General features: G+C 36.4%; 1 protein-coding gene across 1 annotated transcript; it reads left to right on the forward strand.

Moving 5' to 3' along the window:
* LOC122024217 lies at positions 1-27482 on the forward strand. Its single transcript, XM_042582782.1, has 14 exons — positions 1-268; positions 1466-1521; positions 1601-1775; positions 1955-2056; positions 3103-3174; positions 5282-5398; positions 5505-5582; positions 18212-18274; positions 18364-18460; positions 24115-24193; positions 24268-24476; positions 24561-24706; positions 24830-24952; positions 27129-27482. Exons 1-14 carry the CDS (start codon positions 182-184, stop codon positions 27279-27281), a joined length of 1557 nt encoding a protein of 518 aa, XP_042438716.1. The 5' UTR covers positions 1-181; the 3' UTR covers positions 27282-27482.
* Positions 27483-27878: the final 396 nt, after the last annotated feature.

Raw genomic sequence — 27878 nt, forward strand, 5'->3', positions numbered from 1 at the left:
TTCTATCCTTCTCCTTTCCTTCTGTCGTTTTTTCTTCCCTTTTGCTTCCGGAAGAGACGGCGCAGCGGGAGGAGTGGAAGGGAATGCCTCGATCTCCTTTTTGCATGCGGAGTTGATAGCGCCGACGTGCGGGATAGGGCCTCGTGCTTGCGGACCTGTACGGACGCGGGGAGGCAGAGAAATGGCGGCGATGGGCACACTGGACGAGCTCTTGGCCGCGGCGAGCAGAGCTTGCTGCAACCCCTTTGCCATCTTCATCCAGATCCAGGTGGGCACATTTGGTCGGTCTTCAGTCAAGCTTCTTCCGCTTCTTTCTTTCCGCTATGTTAAAAGAGGTTTTGATTCTAGAAGAGTTTTTTTGGTTTTAATAATTTGCTCTTGTTTTCTATATCTCGCATTGGTGTCTTCTCTTTGATCCCCTGGTTTTTGGTAGCATGATATCTTGTGGTTCTATTCGGTACTATATGATTGACTCGATGCACTGCTCAGTTCCATGTGGGTGTTTAATTTTTTTATAGGTCCATGTGGGTGTTAATTGCTAACACGTGGAGAGATATGAGATCTGGCCATCCGAAATTGGTAGTCTGAAATTGACATGAGGATTGCAAGTGACAAAGAAAATCTCCAAAAATTCTTGCTTTTTGACCTAAATATGGACCGAGGAACTACAACAGATTAGTATGAGCACATTGAAACCCAGGCTGAGAAACAATTAAGATAATGCATAACAGTGGAATGAATTCCTGGTGCAGGCAACATCTTGTTTTGTTATATTAATAGGTTGGAGAGGAGCAAATTTGATGAATATAATGTGGCGAGATGCAATATCTTGGAAAACATAAATTCTATCATATAATGTTCTGAGATGATTGAATTGGTATTTTCCAGTGCAACAAAGTTTTACCGAAGTTGTCATCAATAACTGCCACTTTTTCTTTTTAAGGAAAACCTTTTGTTGTCAAAACAAAAGCTCAATTTATATCTTTGTATGAATAAAATTTGAACCTTAAAATGGCGTATAGTTTGGTACTTTGCAGTCTAGGTTGTTTACCTTAGGCTTTTAGGAAAGACTTAACCTGTACTTTTTCATGTTGTTAAATCTTTTGTGGGTAGGCAGATTAGACCTGTCAGCCCCAAGCTGAACGCATGGATTAAATTAACTTAACTATGCCTGTTAATGAATCACATTTATTGGATTCAATTAAAAAATTGCACAGCATGTTATGTTCAACTGGCTATTTTTTTCACAAGAGCTAGCTTTGAGGGGAATGCGCAATATATACTTTTATACTTTTTTGTATGCATCTGTAGTCTTGTATTGTTGTTTCTATTATTCCTTCTTCCATTATTGTCAATGATTGATCATGTTTCTGGTTCAAAGTTATATAAACCGTTATTCACATGACAGTTTTGTGTATAATTTGTCTAGACAAACATTTGAGATTTTTTGTTTGTTTGTTTATAGGGTTGCGTAATCTGCTTAACCCTGGCCCTTGGATGGGGTTTTGCTGCCCATGCCAGGTGCTTCCATAACTTATATTTATTGGGTCTGTGGAATTTTAGTCAAAGGAAGATTCATTGATGTTGTTATTTCCCTCAGGAATAGAGCCATATGTAGAATGAAGCGTACTATCACTAATGGCAATGGTTTTGCATTCCTATGCGAAGATATTAATGATCTTGAGCACTCTGCTCAGGTGAAGTTGCCTAGAGTCTCAGTTATCATGCCTTTGAAAGGCTTTGGAGAACATAACTTGCAGAATTGGAGAAGTCAAGTGAGCTATTAGCTGTTTTATGGTCTTCATATTATGTATTAATAAATTCTGAGAAAAAGATCCTTATTGGCACATATATATATTCTGTAGCTGATTGTGTATCTACAAATGCTTCCTGCCCTCTCATTTGAACTGAGTTTCACTAAGCTGAAATGTGATCAATAGATTTTTGAATGCAGATCACTTCACTTTATGGAGGACCCCTTGAGTTTCTTTTCATTGTTGAAAGTACTGATGACCCAGCTTACCATGCAGTGTCTACCCTCATTTCTGAATTTCAGGTAGACATATTCCCTTGTATGTTTTTGTTGTTAAAGCTAGGAGCATTTATTTTTTCCGTTGAATATTTTTGAGCTAAAATTGACTGTCTGCATGGACATTAAGTTTGATTCCAAATTATAATTGTTAAGGGTCTGATCATCTATAAGTTGTGTGTTTTAATTCAGGAGGAATTGTGAAACAACTCAAAGTTATGTCGTTCATTTTGTCAAGAAATATAGGTCATAATGTTTTTAAATTTTTTAATACAGCTGTACATACATAATTATGAAGGGGAGTGCAACAGTAAAGTTGTTGCCATGTGAGCTAGAGGTCACGATTCGAGTCTCGGAAACAACCTTTTGCAAAACAGGGTGAGATTGCGTACAATAGACCCTTCCCTAGGACCCCGCATTGACAGGTGCTTCTTGCACCGAGCTGCCCTTTGTACATACATAATTATGACATTTATGGATCAATTCCCGGCTGGCGCATGTCCTTAGGGAAAAAAAATCCCTCCCACCCTCTAGCCAACTTGGCGGTCGACTATAAGCTGACCTTATGATTTACCTCCCTTCACATAATTTGGGGGCGAGCTGTGAGGGACGTCTGGGGTGAGCTTAATCACCTTTTGCTACAATAATTATGACATTTATGTAGATACTGATGAGTATCTCATTGGTTTGCTACTTCTATCATCCATTCCTCTCCAAAAATCTGCTTTTATTTGTAATTATTAGTTTTCCACCATCTACTTCATGGTATTGATGCATGCTATTAAGTTTAGTTGATTTCATAAAACCTTACGGAAATGTTCATAGATAAGTACTGCTTTTACCATCCACTCTTTCCAAAACTCTAGTGCATGACTTTTAATTATGATGATCATCGTTGCACTTTTTGGTTCATGATAATGGTGCATGCCATTATGTTTCTTTGATTTGTAAAAGCTCACCTAAGCTTCAATTGAAGTGAATTTTGTCATTGATCTGTTTCTAGCCGTTGAGTCTTTGCTTTGGATTATCTTTCTGTAATTCCTGATTCAAAGGCATGTATGACTAATTTTCAGGATTCTATTGATGCAAAGATTGTTGTAGCTGGTCTATCTACAACATGCAGTCAGAAGATTCATAATCAGTTAGTATGTATATTGTTTTAGATGTTGTCTAGAACGGATTACTTCTCCTTAAGCAAGAATATTTTGCTTGCTTGTGATTGCTATGGTTCACCTTCTTTAGTGTTAAAACCACTCTTTATGCTACCCTACAACATAATGTTAAATAACTAGAACAAAATGCAAATGCTGTCACAACTTTGTTAGTTGCTATCTTATAAACACAACCAATGAAGTTCTAGATTGTTTTGACTTTTGATTGCTAAAGGAACTATGCATCTGATAATGTTAATTCTTCTATATTCCTTTTGAAGGGAAAACTAGTTGTCTTAGTTTCATCATGCTCAGATTAATTATCTGTGACTTCCCTCTGCACCATCTTTTGACATGCCATTCCCACTTCTGACAAGGTATCTGTCCAGACTCAGATTAGTTCTTTCACAGTATTCAGCTGAGCTATTTTAATTTGTTAGGATGTTGTAAGGTATAAATCCCAAGGACGTGAAGCTATTTTTTTTTGAGAATTCATCTATGTAGAATCCCTGAAGTCTGCAAAGTAGAAAGGAAACGTATGGAGAGTCATGTACAACAGTAGATCTAATATATGATAGATGCTGATTTTAAATCCCAATTGGAGGACAAGATATAGGTCCTGCAACTTCCATAAATTTTGTTCCCTGGCAAAATTTGTTGTCTCCCTAACATTTCTTAATGATGCTTATGGTTGTTTGCACACAATGTAGCTTGATGCACCTATTTTTTAATCCAGTTCTATTGTCTTTGTCTCATTCAATCATTGCGTCACAGTAGTTTGTAACTGTAGAAGATACGGAGGTTAGTATCCAGGTAATGCATCTATGAAGCATCATGATTTGGTCTTTTCTTTTTTCTTATTCTCAGTGGCTTGTATCTTTTGTTGTGTTGATTGTTGAGCCAAAGGTAAGCCTAAAAAATTGGTAAGTGGTCCATAATTAAAATTTTGAGATATTGATGAGACTAAAATTTGGTAATCCAGACTCATGAATAACAAATCACAAAGATGAAAAAAAACAAATCACAAAGATTTCCTTAGATTTTTTAATTTTGATTGGGCGCTTTGGTTTTCTGGAACAAATTGAACTGATCAAAATATCTTCTACCTTTCTCACTCATCTAATATTTGGGGAACCACAATACTCCTAGATTTGCATGTATTTGTGGAAATAACCTGATTAGAGCTAGGAAATAAGGATTGAGGAATAATGGAAGTATGATAATGAGACTTCCATTCTTGCAAGTTGGAACTTAAAGAGATTATAGGAGCAAAATCATCAAATTGGTTCAGTTTGTAATTTTGTATTGAATTTTTTTGGATGTGTTAACGAAAGGCATATGTGGAATCTTTCTAGACTTCCATTCTGGCTTCTTACCTTACCAGTGGAGGAGCTATCGGTATACAAAATTCCTTGATGCACTGCTCTACTTATCATCCATTTGCATATTGTTTCCAATTATATCCTGGTGCAGGCTTGGATCTCATATGATATAATGAATTTCTGATCTGACTATGAATTTCTGTTCTGACTGAAAAGCTTTTCTGCATAATTATATTCTTTTATTAAAAGAAAATAAAAAATGCTGCCTTTTCAGATGGTCAGTAAACAAAAAGATTGTTTGAAGACGGCATCAATGAATGCATTTTATACAAAAAATCATGATTATAAAATAGTGTTTCAAATAACACAACTTTCTTTGTAGCAGTTTAAAAATGCATATGCATTATCTAATGATGTCAGCTCACAGCTGTTGTTCAAAACTTCAAATATTTACTTTTTTACGCCATGTTCATTTGGGTTTCAAGTTTATCCATAGTTTTTTTTGACAATGATCTGCTACTCTAAAATTTTGCTACTTACTGAGAAAAAGATTTCATTGTGTAAAAACCATACCACAAGTTTGTTTATTATCAAAATATTTTTTTAATATTTCAAATTATATGTTTTAAATTTTTAATCCACCTCTTCAATGTTAATGCTTAACATCTTTGATCATTGTCAAATATACTTCTTGCAATTACATTGCACATCGAAGTACCTTTTACTAAGATGGTAAAATCAAGTGTAGCAGTGTCTAAAATCATGTGATTCTATTGCAGATTGGTGTAGAAAGGATGCACAGAGAAAGCAAGTATGTTTTGTTTCTAGATGATGATGTTAGGCTTCATCCGGGGTCAATAGGAGCACTTACAGCTGAAATGGAGAAACATCCTGAGGTAAATTCATTACAATTGGCTCACTATACTATATGCCTCTTAGCTTTTTTTTTAATTCTTTTTTCTTTTTTCAAATGGTAAACTGATTATGTTTGGTTTTGAATAGATTTTCATTCAAACAGGATATCCTCTTGATTTGCCCTCAGGAAGCTTAGGTAGTTACTGCATTTATGAATACCACATGGTATGTGCATATACAATTTCTTTTATATTTTTCTTCTTTCTCTTAAGTCGTTTTCCTTTTGTGTTTGTGACTAATGGACCTGGCCACAAGATACCATGTTCTATAATTGCTTCCATATCAAATATTTACTGCTAGACGAGTTCAATTGTGGCATTATATTGCTCTTCCTTAATAAAATATTCTTGGTTCATGGTGACAAAACATAACAAGACCTTTCTCTAATTACATGCTTAACGAGTCACATAACAATATGAACACATCAACATCCAAAAGATAATCTCTTGTGAAAAATTTAGGGTTTATTATCAAATTGTTTTTTCATCTTCCTAATTCCAACATCTCTCTCTAATATCTTGGCATGTCAAGTTGATGCTAGTTACCCTTAGTCAAAAGGGGGCTCTACTATGTTAATCAGGGTAATTTTTTAAGCATGTGAACCTTTTGGATTAAATTCTGATTCTTGTTCCACACTCTTTAAACATAACAATGTCAATGCCCAAGCCTAGATGAATATGATGGAAAGAGAAAAAAATGATGCTTAGTTATAGATAAATTTTGATTTTCTTTATGATATTTTGCACATGGAATCCCAAGTAGGTCAAGGATCATATATTTTGCACAAGGAAGATCAAGTAGGTCGAGGAACAGATACTTGGCATGGAAGACCAAGTAGGTTGAGAACCTGATGCTTGATGGATTGAAGTCCCAATAAGTCAAAGAGGATCAAATGTTAGGCTTAAGGGTTTTAGGCATAGAAAACCTGGATGGAAGCAAGATCTCTCGGCATGACGAAGTCCAGGCATGGAGCCTCTTGGAACACAAGTAAACTCCTGTGATGAGTCGAATACACTTATACACAGGTAAACTCTGTGAGGATGAGGCACAGTTCCTGCACTTGCACACTTGCATTACTTGCACTACTTGCACACACCTGCAATACATGTCAAGCATTCCATTATTGCACCCTTTAACTTTGGATCCAAGGATTTGGACTTTTTTGAGCACTTAAAGCACTTGAACACAGGAGAATTTGATGCTGGATAATGTGTTAGATGTTCAAATCTTCAAGAGCTTATATAATAAGTCCCTCAGTGAATACATTTCAATTCCTCTAGTGGATTGGAAAAGACCTCCAGTCAATTGGAAGAGGTCTCCAATCGACTGGACGACTTCATCCTTGTCTAGCTGTCAATCTGATACTTATTGGTATCTAGAACAACATATAAAGGAAGTAGGTTAAGGTTCCTATGTAGATTTTGTAAGATCAATGTAGATGATCTAGAAGGCTGTGTAGAGGTGGAGGGATAAATAGATAGTCTCCATAATTCGAGCTAACATAGGACAAAACACAAACAACATGATGCTAGTAGAGTGAGTGCTAGTGAATGAAATAAAAAAATAAATACAAGACATGTTAACATCAAATTTTATATGGTTCAGATCTGGTGCATCAATCCAAAATTCCACTGTCATTGCCCTTTTACAAACACACACCCAACAAATGGGTTGCTCATAATAAAATCTCTCCTCTCAAAGATAATGAAATTGTAAAGACTAGGAGTAAATTATTAAGTGCTTATGTCGAAGCCTTTAACCTTGATCCAACAACTTGGACTCCTTTGAGCACTCAATGCACTTGACCTTAGGAGAATTATATGTCGTTCAGTAAGTTTTAAATGCCGAAAAACACTTTGAGAGCTTATATAATAAGTCCTACAATGCATACATCTCAGTTGCTTCTTGTAGACTGGAAGAGGCCTCCTCTGGTTGACTAGATGACCAAATAAGTGCCGGCAACAACCTTGTCCTTGTCTATATACTAACACGATACTCATTTAGTATCTAGAACAACATATAAAAGAAGTTGGTTAAGACTTCTATTTAGATTTTGTAAGATCGATGTAGATGGTGTTGAAGGCTATCTAGAGGGTAGGGGTGACTACAGAGGCTACGTTTGGTAGGATGTAATCTGCCTTGTAATGTAATCAGGATTACATTACAAGGCTAATTATTTTGTTTGGTTTAATTTTAAAATTGTAATGTACGCAGCCGTCGCCCATCGCCGGCGGCCACCGCCGCCCACCGCCGCCGGCCACTGACGGCCACCCGCCACTGCCGCCGTCGTTGCCGGTTGCCGATGCCGCCGCCGTCGTCGGTTGCCGGTGGTGGAGGCCGACGGAGGAGGCCAACGACGGCGGCCACTGGTTGCCGCAAGCTTCGACAGAGGTGTGGCGGCCGTCGGTACGAATTACATTCCTTATATAAAATAATGAACACCAAACAAAAGAATGTAATCACCCTTGTAATCAAAGATTACATACATTACATTATCAAACGTAGTAATGTAGTCAAGATTACATTACATTTCAAATTTAATTACATTACAAGCTAGATTACATTACACCCAACCAAACGTAGCCAGAGTGTCCATAATACTATTTATATAGGACAAGACACAAACAACACAATGTTTGTAGAGAGATTGCTTGTGTGCAATGATTTATGTCAAGTATGATCAAAGGGCAACTTGGTGCACGAAGCTTTGGCAAATACAAGGCCCTGAGGAAGGATTAAACCACATTGGGTCTATTATACGCAACCTTACCTTGCATTGCAAGATGTTGTTTCTGTGACCCGAACTTGTGATCATAAGTTCGGTAGCAACTTTACCATTGCACCAAGGCTCCCCTTCTTATGTCAAGTATGATCACAATAAAAAAAAAAAAACTACAAAACACTTTAACATTAGATTTTACATGGTTTGTGCATCAATTCAAAATTCCATTGTAATCACCCTTTTACAAGAGACAATGAGATAAAATCCTATCCATCCATCCAATTTATTTCATGATAAAATTTTTGTTCTCAAAGATAATAGAAATGTAAAGATTAGTAACAATAGATTATTAAAAGCTTATGTCGAAGCCATGATGTATGATGCTCCCTTATCTGTCATGGTACCGAATTTAAGTTACCTACATCATTAGTGCTCGATGCCCATAGGGAAGACGATGCCCGTGGGGCAGAGATGTCGTGTAGTTGTTGAAGCAGGTGAAGCAATTCATGCAGAACCTATAGAAAGATTAATGTGTTGCCTTAGCTAATATCACACTACAGAATTAGATTAATAAATGGGCAACAGTGTCCGGCCTTAGCTAATAAAAAACTGAATTTTTTATATTTGAAAAATTCTACTAATATCAGTGGCATTGATTTATCATATTTAGTATATCTTAAATATGGTAATATTTTTGTGCAGATAACATTATTATATGTCAATAAAATATGCCATGTCAACGAAATAATTTATTTTAGTAATTGTTAAGAGAAAACCGTGTATTACACGGAGTTATTGACTTATAGAGAAGGATATACAACATAATTACAATAATACCCCTAGTTATTATGTTTACAATATTCTAACACTCCCCTTTAAGCTGGAGAATATAGATCATATGCACCCAGCTTGTTACATATGTAGTCAATTCGGGAATCTCTGCTAGTTGATCATGTGAGTTGATAAAACTAATAGATATTTCTTCTAATATGACATTCTCTCTAACAAAGTGACAGTCACCTTCAATATGCTTTGTCCTCTTATGAAAAATTGGGTTCGAGGCAATATGCATGGCCGCATATAAGTGACATTTGTGTAACCTCCCCAAACCTGAGTTCTTGAAGCAACCGTTTTAGCCATATAAGTTCTTGACTAGTTATGGCCATAGCTTGATACTCTGCCTCTGCATTGGATCTTGCCACAACATTTTGCTTTTTGCTTTTCCAAGAAACAAGGTTACCTCCGACAAATATACAAAACCCAGAAGTGGACCTTCTATCAGTAGGAGATCCTCCCCAATCTGCATCAGAGTAACTCGAGTATGTCCTTTGTCTGCATACAAAAGACCCTTTCCTGGTGTGCCTCCGATATATCGAATAATGTGAGTTACAGCATTCCAATGCTCTTTGCATGAAGAGTTGAGAAACTGACTTACTATACTTACCGCAAACAAGATATCTGGACGAATAACAGTAAGGTAGCTTAGTTTCCCTACTAATTGCCTGTACCGTTCAGGATCTGGAAGAGGCTCCCCTTGATTTGGCAGGAGCTTGACATTAGGATCCATAGGGTTGTCTACTATCTTTGAATTTAACATTCTTGTTTCTTCCAAAAATATCCATTGTATACTTTGGGATATGACGATCCCCTGTTTAGACTGTGCTACTTCTATCCCCAAGAAATATTTGAGTTTGCCGAGGTCCTTTGTCTGGAAATATTTAAAAAGATGTTTCACCTGTGAAATCCCAAGATGATCACTACCTGTGATGATAATATCATCAACATAAACCACTACGTAGATGCAACCTGTAGATGAGTGACGATAAAAGATAGAATGGTCAGCCTCGCTCCAAGCCATGCCAAACCGTTGAATTATAGTACAGGCGACGTACAAGACCAGAAGACTCCCCCTGAGCAACAAAATACGCAGGTTGCTCCATGTAGACTTCCTCGAGCAGATCACCATGTAAGAATGTATTTTTGATGTCCAACTGATAAAGAGGCCAATGGCGAATCACAGCAATTGACAGGAATAAGCGTTTGGCAACAGGAGAAAAAGTATCCCCATAATCCAATCCGAAGATCTGAGTATAGCCTTCAGCGACGAGACGCACCTTAAGTCTGTCAACCATATTGTATGGACCAACCTTCACCGTATACACCCATCGACAACCAACAATTGACTTCCCAGGTGGTAGAGGAATGAGGTCCCAAGTCCCACTACTCTGTAATGCACAAATTTCATCGAGCATAACCTGTTTCCATCCTGGATGGGCAAAGGCATCACCTGCAGTTTTAGGAAGAGAAACAAATGACAAGGAAGAAAGACAAGAATAATAGGAAGGAGAAAGACAATGATAACTCAAAGAAACATAGTGAGGAGAAGGATTACGAGTGGAACACATACTCTTTCGAAGTGCAATAGGAATATCAGAGTCAGGAGACGGGACCAGAGGAAACGGGGAAGAACTTGGCTTCAAAGATGTGTCCACGGCAGTGTCAGGGTTGGTCGGCGGCAAAGCATGACGAGGACAACGCTAATAAACCTACAAAGGAGGAGACGAGGCTAGGGATGATAGAGGCACCTCCGGAGGATAAAAGATAGTCACTGGTGCAGGTGGAGAGGGAGAAACCTTGGACTGAGAAGCGGGAGGCTCAAAAAATGAAGCCGAATCAAAGAATGTAACATCAGCAGAGTTGAAGTACTGACGAAGAGTAGGGGAATAACACTTGTACCCTTTCTGAGACCGTGGGTACCCAAGGAAAACACACTTATGAGACCGGGGAGAGAGTTTATCAATGCTAGGATCAAGATCATGAGCAAAACATATAAAACCAAAGACCCGAGGTGGTAAATGATGAAGGGGATGATGAGGGTAGAGGATATGATGAGATATTTTACCCTGGAGAGTGGAGGAAGACATACGATTGATGAGATAACACGCAGTAAGTACGACATCACCCTAAAATTGATGAGGGACATGAGAATGGAGAAGAAGAGTTCGAGTGGTCTCAAGGAGATGATGATTCTTGCATTCTGCAACCCTATTCTGTTGAGGGGTATGAGGGCAAGACGTGCGATGTAGTACACCATGAGATGCCAAGAAGGAACGTAACTGAGTAGAAAGATACTTGCGTGCATTATCACTTTGCAAAGTTCGAAGAGAAATACCAAATTGAGTTTTGATTTCATGAAAAAAAGATTGAAAAATAGAAAACAATTCTGAACGTTCCTTCATCAGATATAACCATGTACAACAGGAAAATCGTCTATAAAAGTAACAAAATATCGTGATCCCAATGTAGAAGAAATACGACTCGGACCCCAAACATCAGAAAGAACCAAAGCAAAGGGGGACGTAGCCCGACTCACAGTGCAAGGAGAAAAGAACTACGAACATGCTTACCTAACTGACACGACTCACAAGACAAAGACTTCAAGTGAGAAAGACTAGGATGTAATTGTTTCAACTTATCAAGACCTGGATGCCCAACTAAGCATGAATAAGAAGTGGAGATGCCACCGCCGAACCAACAAGAGAGGGTTGTTGAAGCCGATAAAGTCCATGGGACTCACATCCGAAGTCAATCATCCTCCCCGTACTCCGGTCCTGTAAGGAAACAGACATTTTAGTAAAAGAAATAACACAATCAAGAAACCGAGTAAGTTGACTTATTGACAATAGATTAAAGGGAGCTTCGGGAACATAAAGAACATTATGAATGGAAAGAGATGGAGAAGGATGAACAATACCAATACCTTTGGACTCAGTTTAGGAACCATTGGCCATGGTGACAATTGGTAATCAACCAGAAGTAGTGAGAGAAGAAAATAGGGATTTATTACCAATGATATGATCAGTGACCCAAAATCAAGAACCCAAGGACCTGAAGAGCGAGATATGCCAGCAAAGGAATTACCAGCATGTGCAACAACAGCAGTGGAATCAGAAGCCTGACGATCCTCAAACGATTTCAGAAAGTCATTATAGGAAGGTTGTGGGGTCGGATCCGGTGGCGGTTGCGCAGCGGAAGCCGAATAAGCGACAGAACTTTGAACGATTTGAGTAGCGCGAGGAGGTCGACCATGTAGACTCCAATACTTATCAATCGTGTGTCCTGGTCGGTGGAAGCGATCACACCAAGGACGTCCTTTGCCACCCTTACGAGGTGGAGGTCTGTTGTTGTTTCGAGAGACCAAAGCTGACGAGTCACTAGGAACGGAAGGAGGCAACGTCAAGACTTTGGCAGGGACATGGAGGAGAGTCGCCCAAGTACTGTCTATGGTAGCCATTGTGGGGCTGCCTAAGATCTGATCACGAACATGAGAATAATCTGAGGGCAGACCATATAAAGCCAGAGACATAAAAAACTTCTTTCGATTTTCAAGCTTTACAACAGGAGTGGCCGCAGGTGGAAGTAGTTCATTGAAGTCACAAAGAAGGATAGAGACCGAACCCAGATAAGTTGACATTGAATCCTTAATTTGATGGGCATTGGATGGTCATGAGATCTTCACAAACTTGATAGAGTCGCCGATAGGTGTTTGTAAAGAGTTGTTGAGCCTATGTCCAAACATCTTTACAGGTTTTGTGAGTGCGGAAGACATCCTTATGAGATGGATGGATGGTGGCTCGGATAATGCAACACAACTGGGCGTCAACCTTTTTCCACATAGGACGATCGACGACTTGGACATCCTTTTCGGTTTGAGAGAGATGTGTCTCATAACCTTGTCCAATAAGCCAAAACTCAATGTGAGAGGCCCAAGAGGAGTAGTTCTTATCATCCAACTGCTCGGAGGAGAGTGGTGTAGTGATGTGGTTGGTAAAGATGGAAATATCCGGCTTTGGAGTGCTGGAGGTAGTCGTTGATTAGCTCGGTGAAAGAGGGCAGCAGCTCGACTCTTCGGCGACGTTGCAACACCTCGGAGACAGGCATGAAGTTTCTCTCCGTCGTCGGACTGCAAGAGAATTAAGGGTTTGCTGCGGTGCTGGAAAATTTAGGGTTTGCTGTGACGATGTTGGAAAATTTAGGGTTTGCTGCGGCACAAGGATGCTACGACACAAGGATATTCCACGCAGAAGGAAGAGCAGCTTGTGCTCGCGATCGAGAAAGAGACGCCTCTGTTGGCGCGCAAGGAATGGAGGCTACGGCTTGAGCTCGCGGGCGACACGAGAGGGAGAAGCAGGCGACACACGAGGGAGAAGCAGCGACGCAAGGAATGGAGGCGGCGGCTTGTGCTTGTGGGTGACGTGAGAGGGAGCGGCTTTATTGAGGCCGAGGAGCAAATCTTGATTGCGGAGGCCGGCGTTGGCGTCAACGGCCACCACGGAGGAAGCGGGCGACGCGAGAGGGAGAAGAGGGATCGTGAGAGATTTTCTCCTATCCAAGCGTGACTAATGGCGGCAGGAATTGGTGGCGGCGGCGGAAAAATTAAGGTTTGACTTTGATACCATGTTAAGAGAAAACCATGTATTAGACATCACGGAGTTATTGACTTATATAGAGAAGGATATACAACATAATTACAATAATGCCCCTAGTTATTATGTTTACAATATTCTAACAGTAATATTTTATTTTGTGAAGTTAGAAATAAAACTATATCAAAATCAATTATAATTTATATTATAATTTAAAATTCATTTTTTAAAAAGATTTATATGATTAATTTATGATTTTAACATGATATATAAGATTTTAACTGCTTTAGTTTTGATTTTTTTTAGAATTTCACAAGTGTTATAATAGATGCCTTTGTATATTGTTTATTTTTGTATCAATACAACAACAACCAAGCCTTATCTTACTAGGTGGGGTCGGCTCTATGGATCCTTTTATGTTATTGAGCTTATCTCCTACTATATCATCATCTATAATTAAATAAATTTTATTTTATTTTATTGTTGCTAACCAAGTCTTTTTTGATCTTCCACTTCTTCATTTAATATACGCGTTTGTTATAGTTTAACATCTCCTAACTGGAGCATTTATTGGTCGTCTAAGTTCATACCCGCACCATCTTAAATGTGTCTCTTAGAGTTTTTTTTAATAGATGCAACTCTAACTTTTTCTCTAATGCTTTCATTTCTTATTTTTTCAATCCTCGTATGTTCACACATCCATCTTAGCATTCTCATCTCTACAACTCTCATCTTCCACTAATGTACTCGAGTCATAACCCAATATTCAACTCCAATTTTGTAGAACTTTCCTTTAAGTTTTAGAGGTACTTTACGATCACATAAAAACTCTATGCTCTTCTCCATTTCAACCATCCTGCTTGTATTTTATGTAAGACATCTCTCTCAATCCCTCTATCATTTTGCAAAAATGATCCTAAATAATTAAAACTCTCGGTTTCGAGCAATTCGTCATATTCTATCTTAACAATTATCTCATTACGTTTAATATTGCTAAACTTAAATTTCATATATTATGTCTTTATTCTATTAAGCCTCAAAGCTTTCTCTTCTAGTGTTTCCTGTCAAGATTCTAGTTTAGCATTTACCGCTTCACGTGTCTCATCTATCAAAACAATATCATCTGCAAATAACATACATCACAGTACTGCGTTTTGAATGTGTGCAATAGTTCGTCCATAATTAGTGTAAAAAGATGGGTACGTAGAGCTGAACCTTGATGTAACTCTATTTTTATTGAAAATGCTTTAGTTACTTCGCCTGAAGTCTTTACTCTGGTCGTTACATCCTCGTACATATCCTTAGTTCAATATATGTTACGTTAACACCTCTCTTTTCTAGAATTCTCCATATAATTTTTCTTGGGACTCTATTATAAGTTTTTCTAAGTAATATCATGTGTAAATTTTATTTTTGCTCCCGATATTTTTCAATTAATTGTCTAAGAAAATGTATAGTTTCTATTGTCGACCTTCCAGGCATGAACCCAAATGTAGATATTGTTCTTAAATTTTTTTTGGGAGGGTTAATAAAGTTGTCATAATTCATTAGTTATATTTTAAACATTGGGTATTGGAAACGGTGGGAAATCAAATGTGCCTATTATCAATAATAATATTATAACATGACATTTGACTTAATTGATCTAACTTCCTAATTGTTTAAACTTTAAAGTATAACTAAATTTTAAAAACACACAACTCGCATAGTGCGGGTCAACTATCTAGTTAATTATTATTTTTAAAACTTCCTGACCATGCATTCAGACTTGAAGTATGAAGGAATACTAAAAAATGTTTAGAACAAAATATATCTCATAAATATTAATAAGAAATAGGGAAATGTAAAACAAATCTACAGAAAGCCAAAAATGTATTACAAATCGTCAACTCCAATCTCTAAGCAACACTAAGCACGCCTAATGAGTTGACTTGTCCTCTTCTATTTGTCTCAGGATGATCTAGAGCAAGTGCAGAGCAGTCAGCTTGAAAATATGCCTAGTAGGAGAGCCTCAAATATGAAATGAAAGCATATGATAATGAAAAATCAACAAATATGGAAAATGCATGCAATGCACCAAACTCAATAATGCCACAACTCTAACTATAGCGGTACAATACTACTCATAGCAAGGGTACTCTAGATATATTGTGATCTTTTGTTAAAACCAAAATGGCATAACAGTCACAGAAAAACATATCTCTAAGATATGTGATCTATTGCTAGAGTTTGAAAAGACATTGTTGTTGTACAAAATATATCTCTTGTTAGAGTTATCTGCAATCCCTTAGAAGCTGATCAGACACAACCATCTTAAGTTTACAGATGCATGTCACTATGCACTAACTTATCTCACGCAATGCATTACAAATATATTCCAATGTTCTAAATAGTGGCTAAGTCGGCTGCCTAGGCACGTGGTGGGCATCAACTGCACCGCTTTTGTCAAAGGCGTCGTTTTAGGCAGTCAAAGTCAATGTAGGTTAAACTCACCTCCTTCCGTCTTGAACCATTGCTACCGCCACCTCCCGGCGTCGCCATCACCGTCATTAGGTTAGACTTTTATATATTTTGGATTGAAATCACACAAATACAGTCGTTTCGAGCTGGCACGACGCGAGGCGTCGGCGCGCCGCGACGCATCCTAACGCGTCGCTTGGGTCCGTCGACGAGTTCGAACCTATTGTGCGAGCTCAAACATGTCGCTTGAGCCTGGCAACAAGCTAGGACGCGTTGCTTGAGCCCGGACGCGTCGCGCGACTCGAGCTGAAGCCGAAACGCAAAATAGAAGTTAGGTTTTTCTTTTTTTAACTTAGGGATAATTGATTAATCATTTTAATTAACTTCCAGCTATGATTGAGATAATTTAAATAGATTTAATTAAAGCCTAGTAAATTACCCTATATATATATATATATATATATATAATATTTAGAATAAGTTTTTTTTATAGTAAAAAAAATTCAACCACCTAGGCGGTTGAGACGGTAGAGGGTCACTACCGCTCGCCACCGCTTACCGTCATTTACAACACGGATATATTCTAACAATTAATTAATCGCTATGCCAATGCATGTATATCTTATTATTATGTCAATACGTGTAGATATTGTCAGAATGAGAGCATATAATGAATCTAAAAATTTATCCATAAAATATTTAATCACATGCTAACATAAGCATGATAGGTGTATTTAATCAGGCCAAAGAATTCTTAAAAAGGATAAAAAGATTTATATGAACTAACACAAGCAAGAAAGGCAATAAGCAAACTGAGGTTCCCTGTCACATTAGGGTTTCAGCCGCATCACTGCACAACTTTCTCAAGGCCAAGATCTAACCTTCAACTTTAGTTCCTGATCCATGTCAACTTAACACAAAATGTAGCATACATAAGACACAACTTGTCCTACCTCTCTCTTCCTGTCTCGAGATGAAGAATTTCTTCTCCAATTCTTTAGTCCCTGTATTGGTTGCACATATGCAACACAATCATAAACCCACATACATCATATAGCCATATTAGGAATATGGCCTACTCAAAGGTAACAAAGCACACGACAAATCACTCTCTCTATTGTTCCTTGCTGATCAAAGCACCCAACTAGAATCCCACATGACAGATACAACCCAAGAATGAGTCCTATCTCTACTGAGGAATCTCTAGGGAATGAAGCTTTTATTCACTGCCACTGTTTTTTTTTTAACTTGGGATTTAATCAAGTTTTAGATTAAGAATTTTAATCATGATTGAGATAATTTAAAAAGGCTTAACTAAAGCTCAATGAAATTATCCTATTAATTTAATATATATATATATATATATATATATATATATATATATATATATATATAAGATTATTATTATTATTTATTTTTTTAAAAAATATTTAGATATACTTTTTTATTTTTAGTTAATATATTTTATAGTATTTTTTTTAAAAAAATTGTTATCCTTTATTTAATTTTTTATCCTTTAGTATATTATTTAATTATGTATAAAAAAAGTAAAAAAAAAAATTCAACCGCCTAGGCACCGTCTAGGCGGCTGAGGCGGTAGGTGGTCATTACCGCACCACCATCACCTACCACCATTTACAACACTGCCGAGAGATCTCAGGTCTGCTTGAAGTAACAAGATGGATACTATCAAAAGCTATGCTCTTGGGAACTGTTAGATCATGTTATCAGTTAGTTACTCTTTATAGGGTACTCCTTTAACCATGTTGCTTGTGTGGTACTTCACAAACTTCTCCTGTAAAATCTGTACTGTTAGAATTCAAATTGAAAAAATATTTGGTGGGTGAGTTTGGGGACTGGAAGGGTGAGGAATTGGAGGATCACAGAATACTGAGTATATTTGATTGTTCTTGGCTCGAGGAGAACTCTTCGAGATGCCTGAAAATTGTATTTTGCTGATCATCTCATGGGTTTGACTCTTATCAAGTTCATAAGCTGATTTGTTCTCTAAATGCATTGAAACTAATTCTTTTCATTCATTCCTTATGGACGTGATTGTATTTTAACAGTAATCCACAAACACACCAACATTAACGATAGTTGGTAGAAGTTTAGCTTTAGCCATCTGTTTTCTGCTAATTTCAAGATTACATTTTCTTATTTCTTTTTTGTTTAATGTTATTTAGCCTTGCTCTATGGGATTTGCAACTGGTGGGAAAACTTTCTTTTTATGGGGAGGCTGCATGATGGTAAAGGAATCATCTTATGTCAGTTATATCTTCATGGAATCATTATATACTTTGAAATGCAAGCATTATACATGGCCTTTAATTCTTAGATGCATGCTGAAGATTTTAGGAAAGACTTGTATGGAATTGTTAGCGGTCTTCGAGATGGTGGATACTCAGATGACATGACACTTGCAGCTATTGCTGGTAATGTTGCACATTTTTCTGTTTAAATGTTTATTTTATGGTCCTAGTCTGTGAACGAAGTTGCTGCATGATTTTCATTTATTATATATTCAATGAACTTATACTGGCTTGTGTCTCGTAATTATAATATCTTCACATCATGAGAATGCTAGTTTGTATTACATATTTGAGTGTTTTGATTATAATTAACAATCATGTATAGTTAGTTTTAGAAAACAATGTGTAAGATACCCACCATTAAAAAGTTAACGCATACTTGTTCCTATCAAGTTACCATATGGCAAATAAGTGGATTTTTGTCAAGTTAAACATTTGAATGCGCAGTCATAAAATAGTAGATATTTGTCATGTTGGTAACTTAAAGACCTGTTTGTTTCAACTAGATTGCTTTTCTCAAGCTAACCGAGATCTAGTTAGAATTTGCAACTGCTAAATGCTACTTCTTAATACAACAAACCACTTTGCAGATTAAATCATTTGTTCTATCTTTATTCCTCCCTCCGGTTATTCCTCCATCTTGTATCTAGCCAACACGACAACACGACATGATTATGGGTATGGAAAGTGGGTCTGAGCTAAACTCGTATGAGGAAGAAGAAACAAAAAGTGAGAGAAGAAGAGGGGGATGAGGATGTACCTCCTTGTAGGCATCTCACATTGTGCAAGGAGAGAGAGAGCCTTGGCTGGCAACTCATCTAGGCATCACAGGCAGCTTGTGCCATGTGGGAAGGCTTGTGTCTTAGTCAGCCTCACTTAGGGAGGGGAGTGTTGTGCAGGGAGACAGATGAATGGGGCTCGCATTGTGCAGCATGGTGTGGGCGATGGGTTAGGCTAAAATTAGGTTTATACTTATAAATTATGTATCATATAACTTTGAATGACAGTATATGAGATATAACTTATGTATGCTATAACTTAATTATGTTTTATTTAAATTAATTCTTTAACTTATGTTAATTAAGCTAATCTGTTAACTTTAAGTTATATGAATATATTAACTGTATCATCTATTAACCTGTGGTGATTAATTATCAAATAGATTTGGTTCATAGATTTATTTTAGCTCGTTTCCCTTATCCTTATCGTGAATTTGGACTTTTTTTTTCCATCTAGTCCTTGTGGGCCAACTCGACACTTTAAAAATGACATGTCTGACACTTGAATCTATACTTGTATTGAATACTAGTACCTGAGTCTGAGTACCATATATCTTCACTGTATACTGATTAGTGCAGAAATATGGTCTGGATAATTATCATTTGTTGTGCCTGTTCAATTAATACATATTTTTTTTGGTTCTTTGAAGCATACAAACTAGTCTCAGATTTACTTTCTTCTCCAAAGATAGTTTCAGGGTACAAGATACTGAGGATCAAACAATTGTCATACAAGTCTTGTTAGCTATTGGAGAGTAGAATCAACGTTTAAATACTTGTTAAAACTTAAAAATACCCAATGTGGAAGAATTGAGGTATCAGAAGCTTTCTTGTTGTGTTTGGAATGCTAAGCTTTGTAAAACCTTATCAACATTCCAACTGTTTATAATGGCAAATTTGGCATTGTCACTGAGCATTAAAACCAAACTTATGGTCATGATATTTAATGCTTTGTTTACTCGGAGGAGTGGGTGATGGATGGATGGATGGATGGATGGAGCAAACCTAGGGGCATGGAATAGGAGGTCAAAGGGAAAGGAATCCTTTTATCTGCCGTACTTGCTTACCTAAATTGAGGAAGTGAGTAAGATCAATTCATTAAATTGTTATCCAGAACAAAGAAAACTAAAGTGTTCATTGTCCAAAATACCCTATCCAGAACAAAGGAAAGAAAACTAATTTTTTTTTTCTTCTCCCTTTCCTTCCATCTCTCCACCCTTTGATTCACAATCTTTCCTTCTCTTTACTCTGAATCATGGAGTTACCACCATCTAATAGATACAAGCTTCTCCACCACCAAGAAGACCTCTCCCACTCCTCCCATAGCCCTTAGTTCCTCCAATCCTTCTCTACGAAAAAGAGATTAGCCTGCTTTACAGCCGCCTCCCGGCCAAAAAGATAATATTGGCTCCTTTCCACTCTTCCTCTATTGACCTCAACCTGCAGCCTGATGATGAAGGTGATGAAGAAGATGCTCGACGGTTGGAACGGCTACTACCGGAAGTTGCAGTTTGGTTGACAAGAGGAGAAGAAGACAAAAAGAAAAAGTAGATGATAAGCCTAGGAAGAGAGGTATATAATGTGGTAATTTTGTTATGGAAGAAGAAGATTTATGTAATTTTGTTTTTGATCCTTTCCCATTCTCTGCTTTCTATCCTATTTGGCAGAGATTTTGCCTTCAAAATCACCTGCTGATTGATAATATTTTCCTTCCCCCTAAATTTTTGATAAAATAAACAGGTGAATTTTCATCCGTGAAAAATTTTCTCTAGTTTTTTTTAACACTTCCAAGTAAACAAGGTATAAAACTCAATAATTGCAATTTCATTTTTCATTCAAATGTTTAGGGGCCAATGAGATCTGTAGCTGGAGGAATTTAGAAGAAAAAAGTTGTTGATTTATATTATTCTTTGCATGAATTGAATCATTAGATTGTATTTATATAAGACAATAATGCATTTTAATTGGATTTGCAGTATCCAAACCATTCTGTACTAATCAACTCACTAAATAGTATAAATAATACCCTACAATACCAAGTTATCCTAACACATGAATTGAAATTTCATTTTTATTTTGAGTTATGTTGGTTAAGATAACTCAGAAATACATTTAATAAAAAAGTACAATTATATGGCTAATAAAAAAGGAAGGATTTTTATTTCATCTAATAAAAAAGAAGGATTTTATGTCTTTGGCTTACTTAAAAAATTATGATAGAGTCCCTAGATTATTGTGGCGAGTTATAGAATAGGAATAAATATCAATAATTATATTGATATTATAAATAACATGTATGATTATGAGTATTAAAATTATTGAAAGGTTATCAAATAGTTGTACTATAATTATAATTGTTGTAATTTTTATATTTACATCAATGGTGGGTTTGGTCTATGGTTTGAAATCTCGTACTATGTTTTAGGCGAAATGATAGATTACCAAAACTCAATACTACTTGACACTAAGAATCCTGTGTCATGTAACTCATGTTGACAAGCATCATTTATGTCAACACTCAACACCCCTTGGCATGCTAAAATTGAGATAATGCTATTATTATTATTTTTTTATAATTTGTCTCTATATAAGATAATATCAAAATCACAGCATTGCAAATGAATAACAAACATTGAATTTAATTATATAGCCTCATCTTTTTCTTCTTCATTTCTTTTCTCCTTTCACCTCAATTCACCACCAACACCATATATCAAATGCCAGCACGATATCGAAGCAGTATGGTCCCAATCAAAGACCAAAATACCAGCATTGCCCGAGATTTTGAAACTTTGATCTCATCCACATGAATTTTTCTTTTTTAAATTTTGTACTAGATCAACTTAGCAAATATATTCAAGATAAATATTTGAGATATTATTGAAAATAATATTTGTGTTAATTACTAATAGTGTAAAATATGAAAGTTTGTTAAAACTTGATTGGCTATCCACTCAACCCAAAAATTGTGTTGTTAGGAAAAAAATATTGATATACATTGGACCACCACACTTGTCCATGCGACACTTATGAGCGTGGAGTATCCCAACTTCAACATGACTGAAAGGTGGTTATGGTTCACAATTTAGAAACGTCAGTTATGGTTGAATTTATGGTTTGTGAGGATTTAAGGTCATTATTGATATTTAAAAAAAATATTTTAAAAATTTATAAACTTAGAAAAATTAAAAAAGGACTTGAACTTATTTAAGCTCTCGACGTATCCCCTTAGAATATAGGAGAATCAAAACACATATAATTCACTTACCTTTTTACTCTAAGGTATACTCTTATTACCTTAGGAAGTGATGTTTACTCACTTTCATTTCTCATTCTGTAGTGGTAGTTCCTTCGATATCAAAATTTTCTACCTTGTTTTATGAAAGTTGCATTTTTTTTTGTAGTTCTCGTCCAATCATCAAGTAGTCTGCTCTTCCACAGAGTCAGGATCCAAAGTAGATTTTTCATCCAAGATATTACTACCTCCAAACTAAATATTTGTTCCATAGTAAAGACTGACACCAGTTAAGCTAGAATCTTCTTTTTTATGATAGAGAGGATGGGATAACTTTGGGTCTTATGTGACCACTATCATAAACTATCAAAATCGGCTTGCTATCTATTTCACTAAAATCAAAAGAAGTCTATCAAATAATTCTAAGTTCGTGTCTGAAACTTAAGGATCCTTGTGGATGTTTCATCCATTCTCGAAATAAAAGTTGAGCTTTCGTGAGTTTTAAATTGTTACTACTACCAACTATATGTTTCAGCTGCATTACCGTCTAATTCTTATGTTAAACTATAATTTTATAATCCGATCAAATAATTTAGACCATTAAAAATAGCACCTCAAATGATCTTTAAAAAAAAACTTGTCTGAGCTGGCAGTTCAAACTGCTGGTTCACGGTTAAGTTTGGGCTGGAACCGTAATCGGTCCGTCTAGAGATGGGTTGGTTATGGTTCCTATCATCAAACCGGGTCAACAGGTAACTAGCCCATTGACCCATTTACGGTTCTGGGTCTATGGCAAGTGTCTGGATGATGTGGAATTACATATCTTGGATTGGAATAATCTTGTAAATGCACACACATGTTTTTTTTATACCAATCTGCTTGTAAGTGTAATTGGACTTTGTATTATGTGTCTACATTGAAAATTTTGTGTTCAAAAGTGAAGATTATCTCTAGTCTTAAACAGTAAATTGTGTGGAAATACTTCTCTGAAACAATATGCATCTCAGTGTTCTCATAGCAAAGCTATGTAAAAGAGTACTTGATTAAATACAATTTACATGTAAGTCACACACATATTTATTTATTTGTATCAATCTACTTGGCAAGTGTATTATGGACTTGATTAATCTATGTAAAAGAGTACGTGATTAAATACAATTCATATTTAAGTCACATGCATATATACTCATTTATTTATTTATATCAATCTTCTTGTCAGTTGTCAATATACTGTGGACTTTATATTATGTGTCTACAATGAAAATTTCATGTGCAATTGTGAAAATTGTCTCTAGTTTTAGATAGTAAGTTATGTGGAAATTCTCAAAAACAATATGCATCTCAGTGTTCTTATGGCAAAGCTTTCTAAAAGAGTACTTGACTAAATACAATTCATCTGTAAGTCTGAATGTTTACCAAATTGATTCAATTCTTGTTATCATATAAAACCATAAGAATTGTTGGAGAAGTCCATTTGTGTTTTGTAATAATTTTCAGTGGGTCCGTGTTGTCACAGATGAGGTACAAATTCAATTAAGTGATTGAGTTGGAACGACCGAATTTTGTTATAATTGTCTCTTCAAGATGGCTTTTACTTTCCAAATTGTGTTTCTTTGTTTATTCTTTCAGAAACCAAGGATCAAACATTTTGACAGTATACATACTAGATATGTTTCTACTTTCTGTTATTCTTATGCTATTTCTTACCATGGACACGTAGTGTCTGAATTGGTGAAATAAGATTATAATAAATGTTTTTGTAGGTCAATATAAGAGACTTATCTGGTCACCACCAGTTGCAGTCTTTCCTCACCCTCTTGCAAGTGACCTTAGCTTCTCAAGGTCTGGGGGTTCATTTTAGTAAACATTTTCACAATGTTTTTTTTCTTTTCATTTTTCATGTTATATTCATGTAGATACTGGAATTACCTAAGGAAGCAAACTTTTGTTCTTGAATCCTACATATCGAGGGTTAACTGGTTGATGAACCGGGCTTTGTTTTCTACACATTGTTATTTGTCATGGGGATTTGCATGGCCATATTTTATGGCACTGATACATCTTCTGACAGCGATAAGAGCACCATATAACGGTTCTATCTTCGAAGCATCTGCCTCATCTTGTGGTGAGCTAATTATCCCCTTTGAAAGTAGGGCGTAGTCTAAGCTGCTACCTGTAGAACTAAATTTCTGATTCTGATGTTCTGCAGGCTCTTTGCTCGCTACCTGCTTGCTTGTTTCTACTGTGATAGAACTCCTTTCAATGTGGAACTTGACTAAGGTGGAAATTCAGCTGTGCAACATGCTGTCTCCAGAAGCACCAACTGTCTCACTTGGTTCTTATAACTGGGGTTTGGTGAGTTTTCTTCTATTTCATTTAGTCATCTTAAGTGTGGTTAGTGTTCATACCTATGAGAATAACTAAGGCCAGAAGTATGAAGATATGAATAACTTGGGTTTGTTTTATACTGCTGATCAGGTGTTTGTTGCCATGGTTGTGGACAACTTCCTGTACCCCATTTCAGCATTCCGATCACATTTCTCGCAGTATATAAATTGGTCTGGTGTTCGGTACCACTTGAAGAATGGGAAAATAAGAAAGGTAAACTAATGTCTATTTAACCTTGTTTTAATTTTGACAAGGCTACAACTTACAACTGATTTTTTTCCCAGTTTTAGAGCTACTATTTATGCAATTCTTAACAAGGTCTCTAAAAAAGGTAGTTGACAAATCATGGGAAATATGATCAGTTTACCCTGCACATACCAAATGCTTTATGTCTTAAAGGCAGTCAAGCAGTATCATCATATGTGGTGAATGTGTGGAAGAGAAATAAATATGAAGTGGTGTCTCTGTGTGTGTGTGTTTCGATTGCTTGGAGGTTGGGAGGGGATTTAATTTGAAGATAATGTTCCATGATTTGCAGGAAAATAATATCATAAGATGCATGAACACAACTACTATTTGGTCTTAAGCAAACAGTCCTGATAGGTGTAAGGCATGCCATAGATTTCATTGATCTCCTGTAGCAGTTTGGTAGTTGGAGTTACAGACTGGACTGTTAGTTATCGATTCTTGCCCAATTCTTGGTACTTCTCTTATTTTGTAATTGAAAGCTATACTGGACACTACAATCAACCAAAGATATTCCAAATTGATGATCCTTAGTGTATTTGTCATTTGCAAAACACAATTTATAGGGGATGTGCATTCGAACTGAAAGGTCAAATAGGATTGAACCAAACCTGTGGCACTCAATTTTGTCCCACATGGTGAGTTGTGGGTTAGAAGAGGAACCTTAGCGTAATGATAAAGTTGCTACCGTGTGACCTGATGGCCACGGGTTCAAATCATGGAAGCCTCTTGCAATGCAGAGTGGAAATAGCCCTTTGCAATGCAAAGTAAGATTGCGTATAATAGACCCGTCCTCGGGACCCACATTGATTGACAGGAGCTTCATGCATGGGGCTATCTTTTATGGTGAGTTATGGGTTAATAAAGGAGTTTAGATGAGAGAGATACTATATACTTGTGTTTAAGCATTTTAGGCAAGTGGTTGGATGTTGTAAGTTATGGGTCAGTTCTCTTATCTAATCTAAGGGACTCTGATAAAACCAATCCAAAAATTCAATTTATCACTTAGGTTTCAGTTTATGATGAAAAAACAAAACTTCAATTCACTTCAGTTTAAAACTCTGTAGTAAATCTAAAAATAGTTGTGTGTGTATATATATATATAATATTCCTACATAATGTATATGTGTATATATAGAACCTAAGTACAAATGCATACTAATTAAATTGGAATTTGTCATTCTTTGGAGCAAGTAATTCAAAATGATAATCAATTATTTATTGTTTTGTCTTAACCAAATCCAATATTAAATTTGGGTGGATTTCGATTATCATAGTTTCAGTTGCCCAGAGCTCCAAACTCTTATTCATCTCTCACTTGGGCACATTAACTTTCCCAACTGAATGCAAAATATATAGCTCCATCTAATGGAGCAATGGTTATTTAATTCATGATTGCAGTTACAGAATCAGAGACATGAGTGATACCATGAACGAAAGGGGGATAGGGTATTGGTATTTGGAACAAATCATATTATAAGAGGGGCACTCATGGAAGGTAGAACTTGGTCTAGAATCTAGCAAACTAAGCTGACTGTTGAAACTTGGGCGCTAGCTTTCAACAGAAAATGTATAAACTTGTCTTCTAACTTAATACCCAGTCAATCAAACCTTGGATGGATCATGGAACAGCGAACATGTTTGTTGAGTTCACTTTTTATGGATATTGGTGACATTTGAACTTTGGAGTGCTGATTTTACAAATTATTTATGTGGACCCTTATTTGTATTCGAAGTTAAATCATTTTTGTTAACATTCCAAGTCACATATCAAATTGAATTTTATATTGCGAGTAATACAATGATGCTGGGTGATGAAAATTGACACGTCATTGGAGTACATTATATTGTTTTGACTTTTTGCATACAAACCTTGATTTCAGGACCATGAAATCACAATATGAACTAAGAAATGTTGTAGAACATCCACTTATTAGCACTTTGAGAAGTCGCAGTTTAGAGAATTAACGACTGCTTATTAGTATGAGTTTGTCTTAATCACAAGATCTAGCATGTCTTAATCATGTGAAGCAATTTGTAATTTCCGCAAGGCCAGTGGTAGTTTCGCTATTTCAGATTATCGTACACATGTATATGGATTTTGGACCTGACAAACTTTTGTTCTTCTTAAACTATAATCCAGATTGAAAGACCCTTGGTAAATCAACCTATGTACACTGATCTTGCATGGAAGCATCTAAATGGAAAAAGGCAGCCGCTTCCCAAATCCTCATTCATCAGCTCTCTGACAAGAAGAATCCTTCATTGGCGCCAACCAAAGAAGTATGACAACTAGCATTCCAATTTGCAGCAAGTAGAGGATCATTAAAATTTCATTCCATTTCATGCATTACACCATTTTTTTTATTTAAGATACAAATTGTTGATTCTTATGGTGTTTTGAGTTGCCACCCTGTAATTTTGTAATTAATTGTAGTTGGCATGTAACATTATAGAAACAAACATTTCATCATGGCGAAGCATGTATTTTTTTTTTATCAATCTGTCTATTCCTGTTGATGATTCACTATCTTTCCCTACCGCTCTATTCATTCATTATAACAATGTGCAGTCAGTCACTGAATTCTTAGAATGGGTTCCCAAGGCAAATCATCAAGCTTCAAGGCCTACAAGGTATTCACCACCGATCCTTCGATTATTATCTGATTTACAGTTAAGTGGATTATTTCATCCACTATAATGCTCGGATCATTATCTTATTTATCATGTGTCTCTCATCTTTTGCAGTACACACTGTGCAAACTGATTCGAGAAGATGAGAACCTACAGCGGTGAGTGCAGCACCTCTCTCTGCGGTAGTGATTTGACAGTATTTCTTTGCTGTAACTAGTTCGACGGGCATCCAGCGGAGCACGAATTCTGCAGAAGATTT

The sequence above is a fragment of the Zingiber officinale genome, chromosome 9B (assembly GCF_018446385.1).
Source record: "Zingiber officinale cultivar Zhangliang chromosome 9B, Zo_v1.1, whole genome shotgun sequence".
In the NCBI taxonomy this organism is placed as follows: domain Eukaryota; kingdom Viridiplantae; phylum Streptophyta; class Magnoliopsida; order Zingiberales; family Zingiberaceae; genus Zingiber; species Zingiber officinale.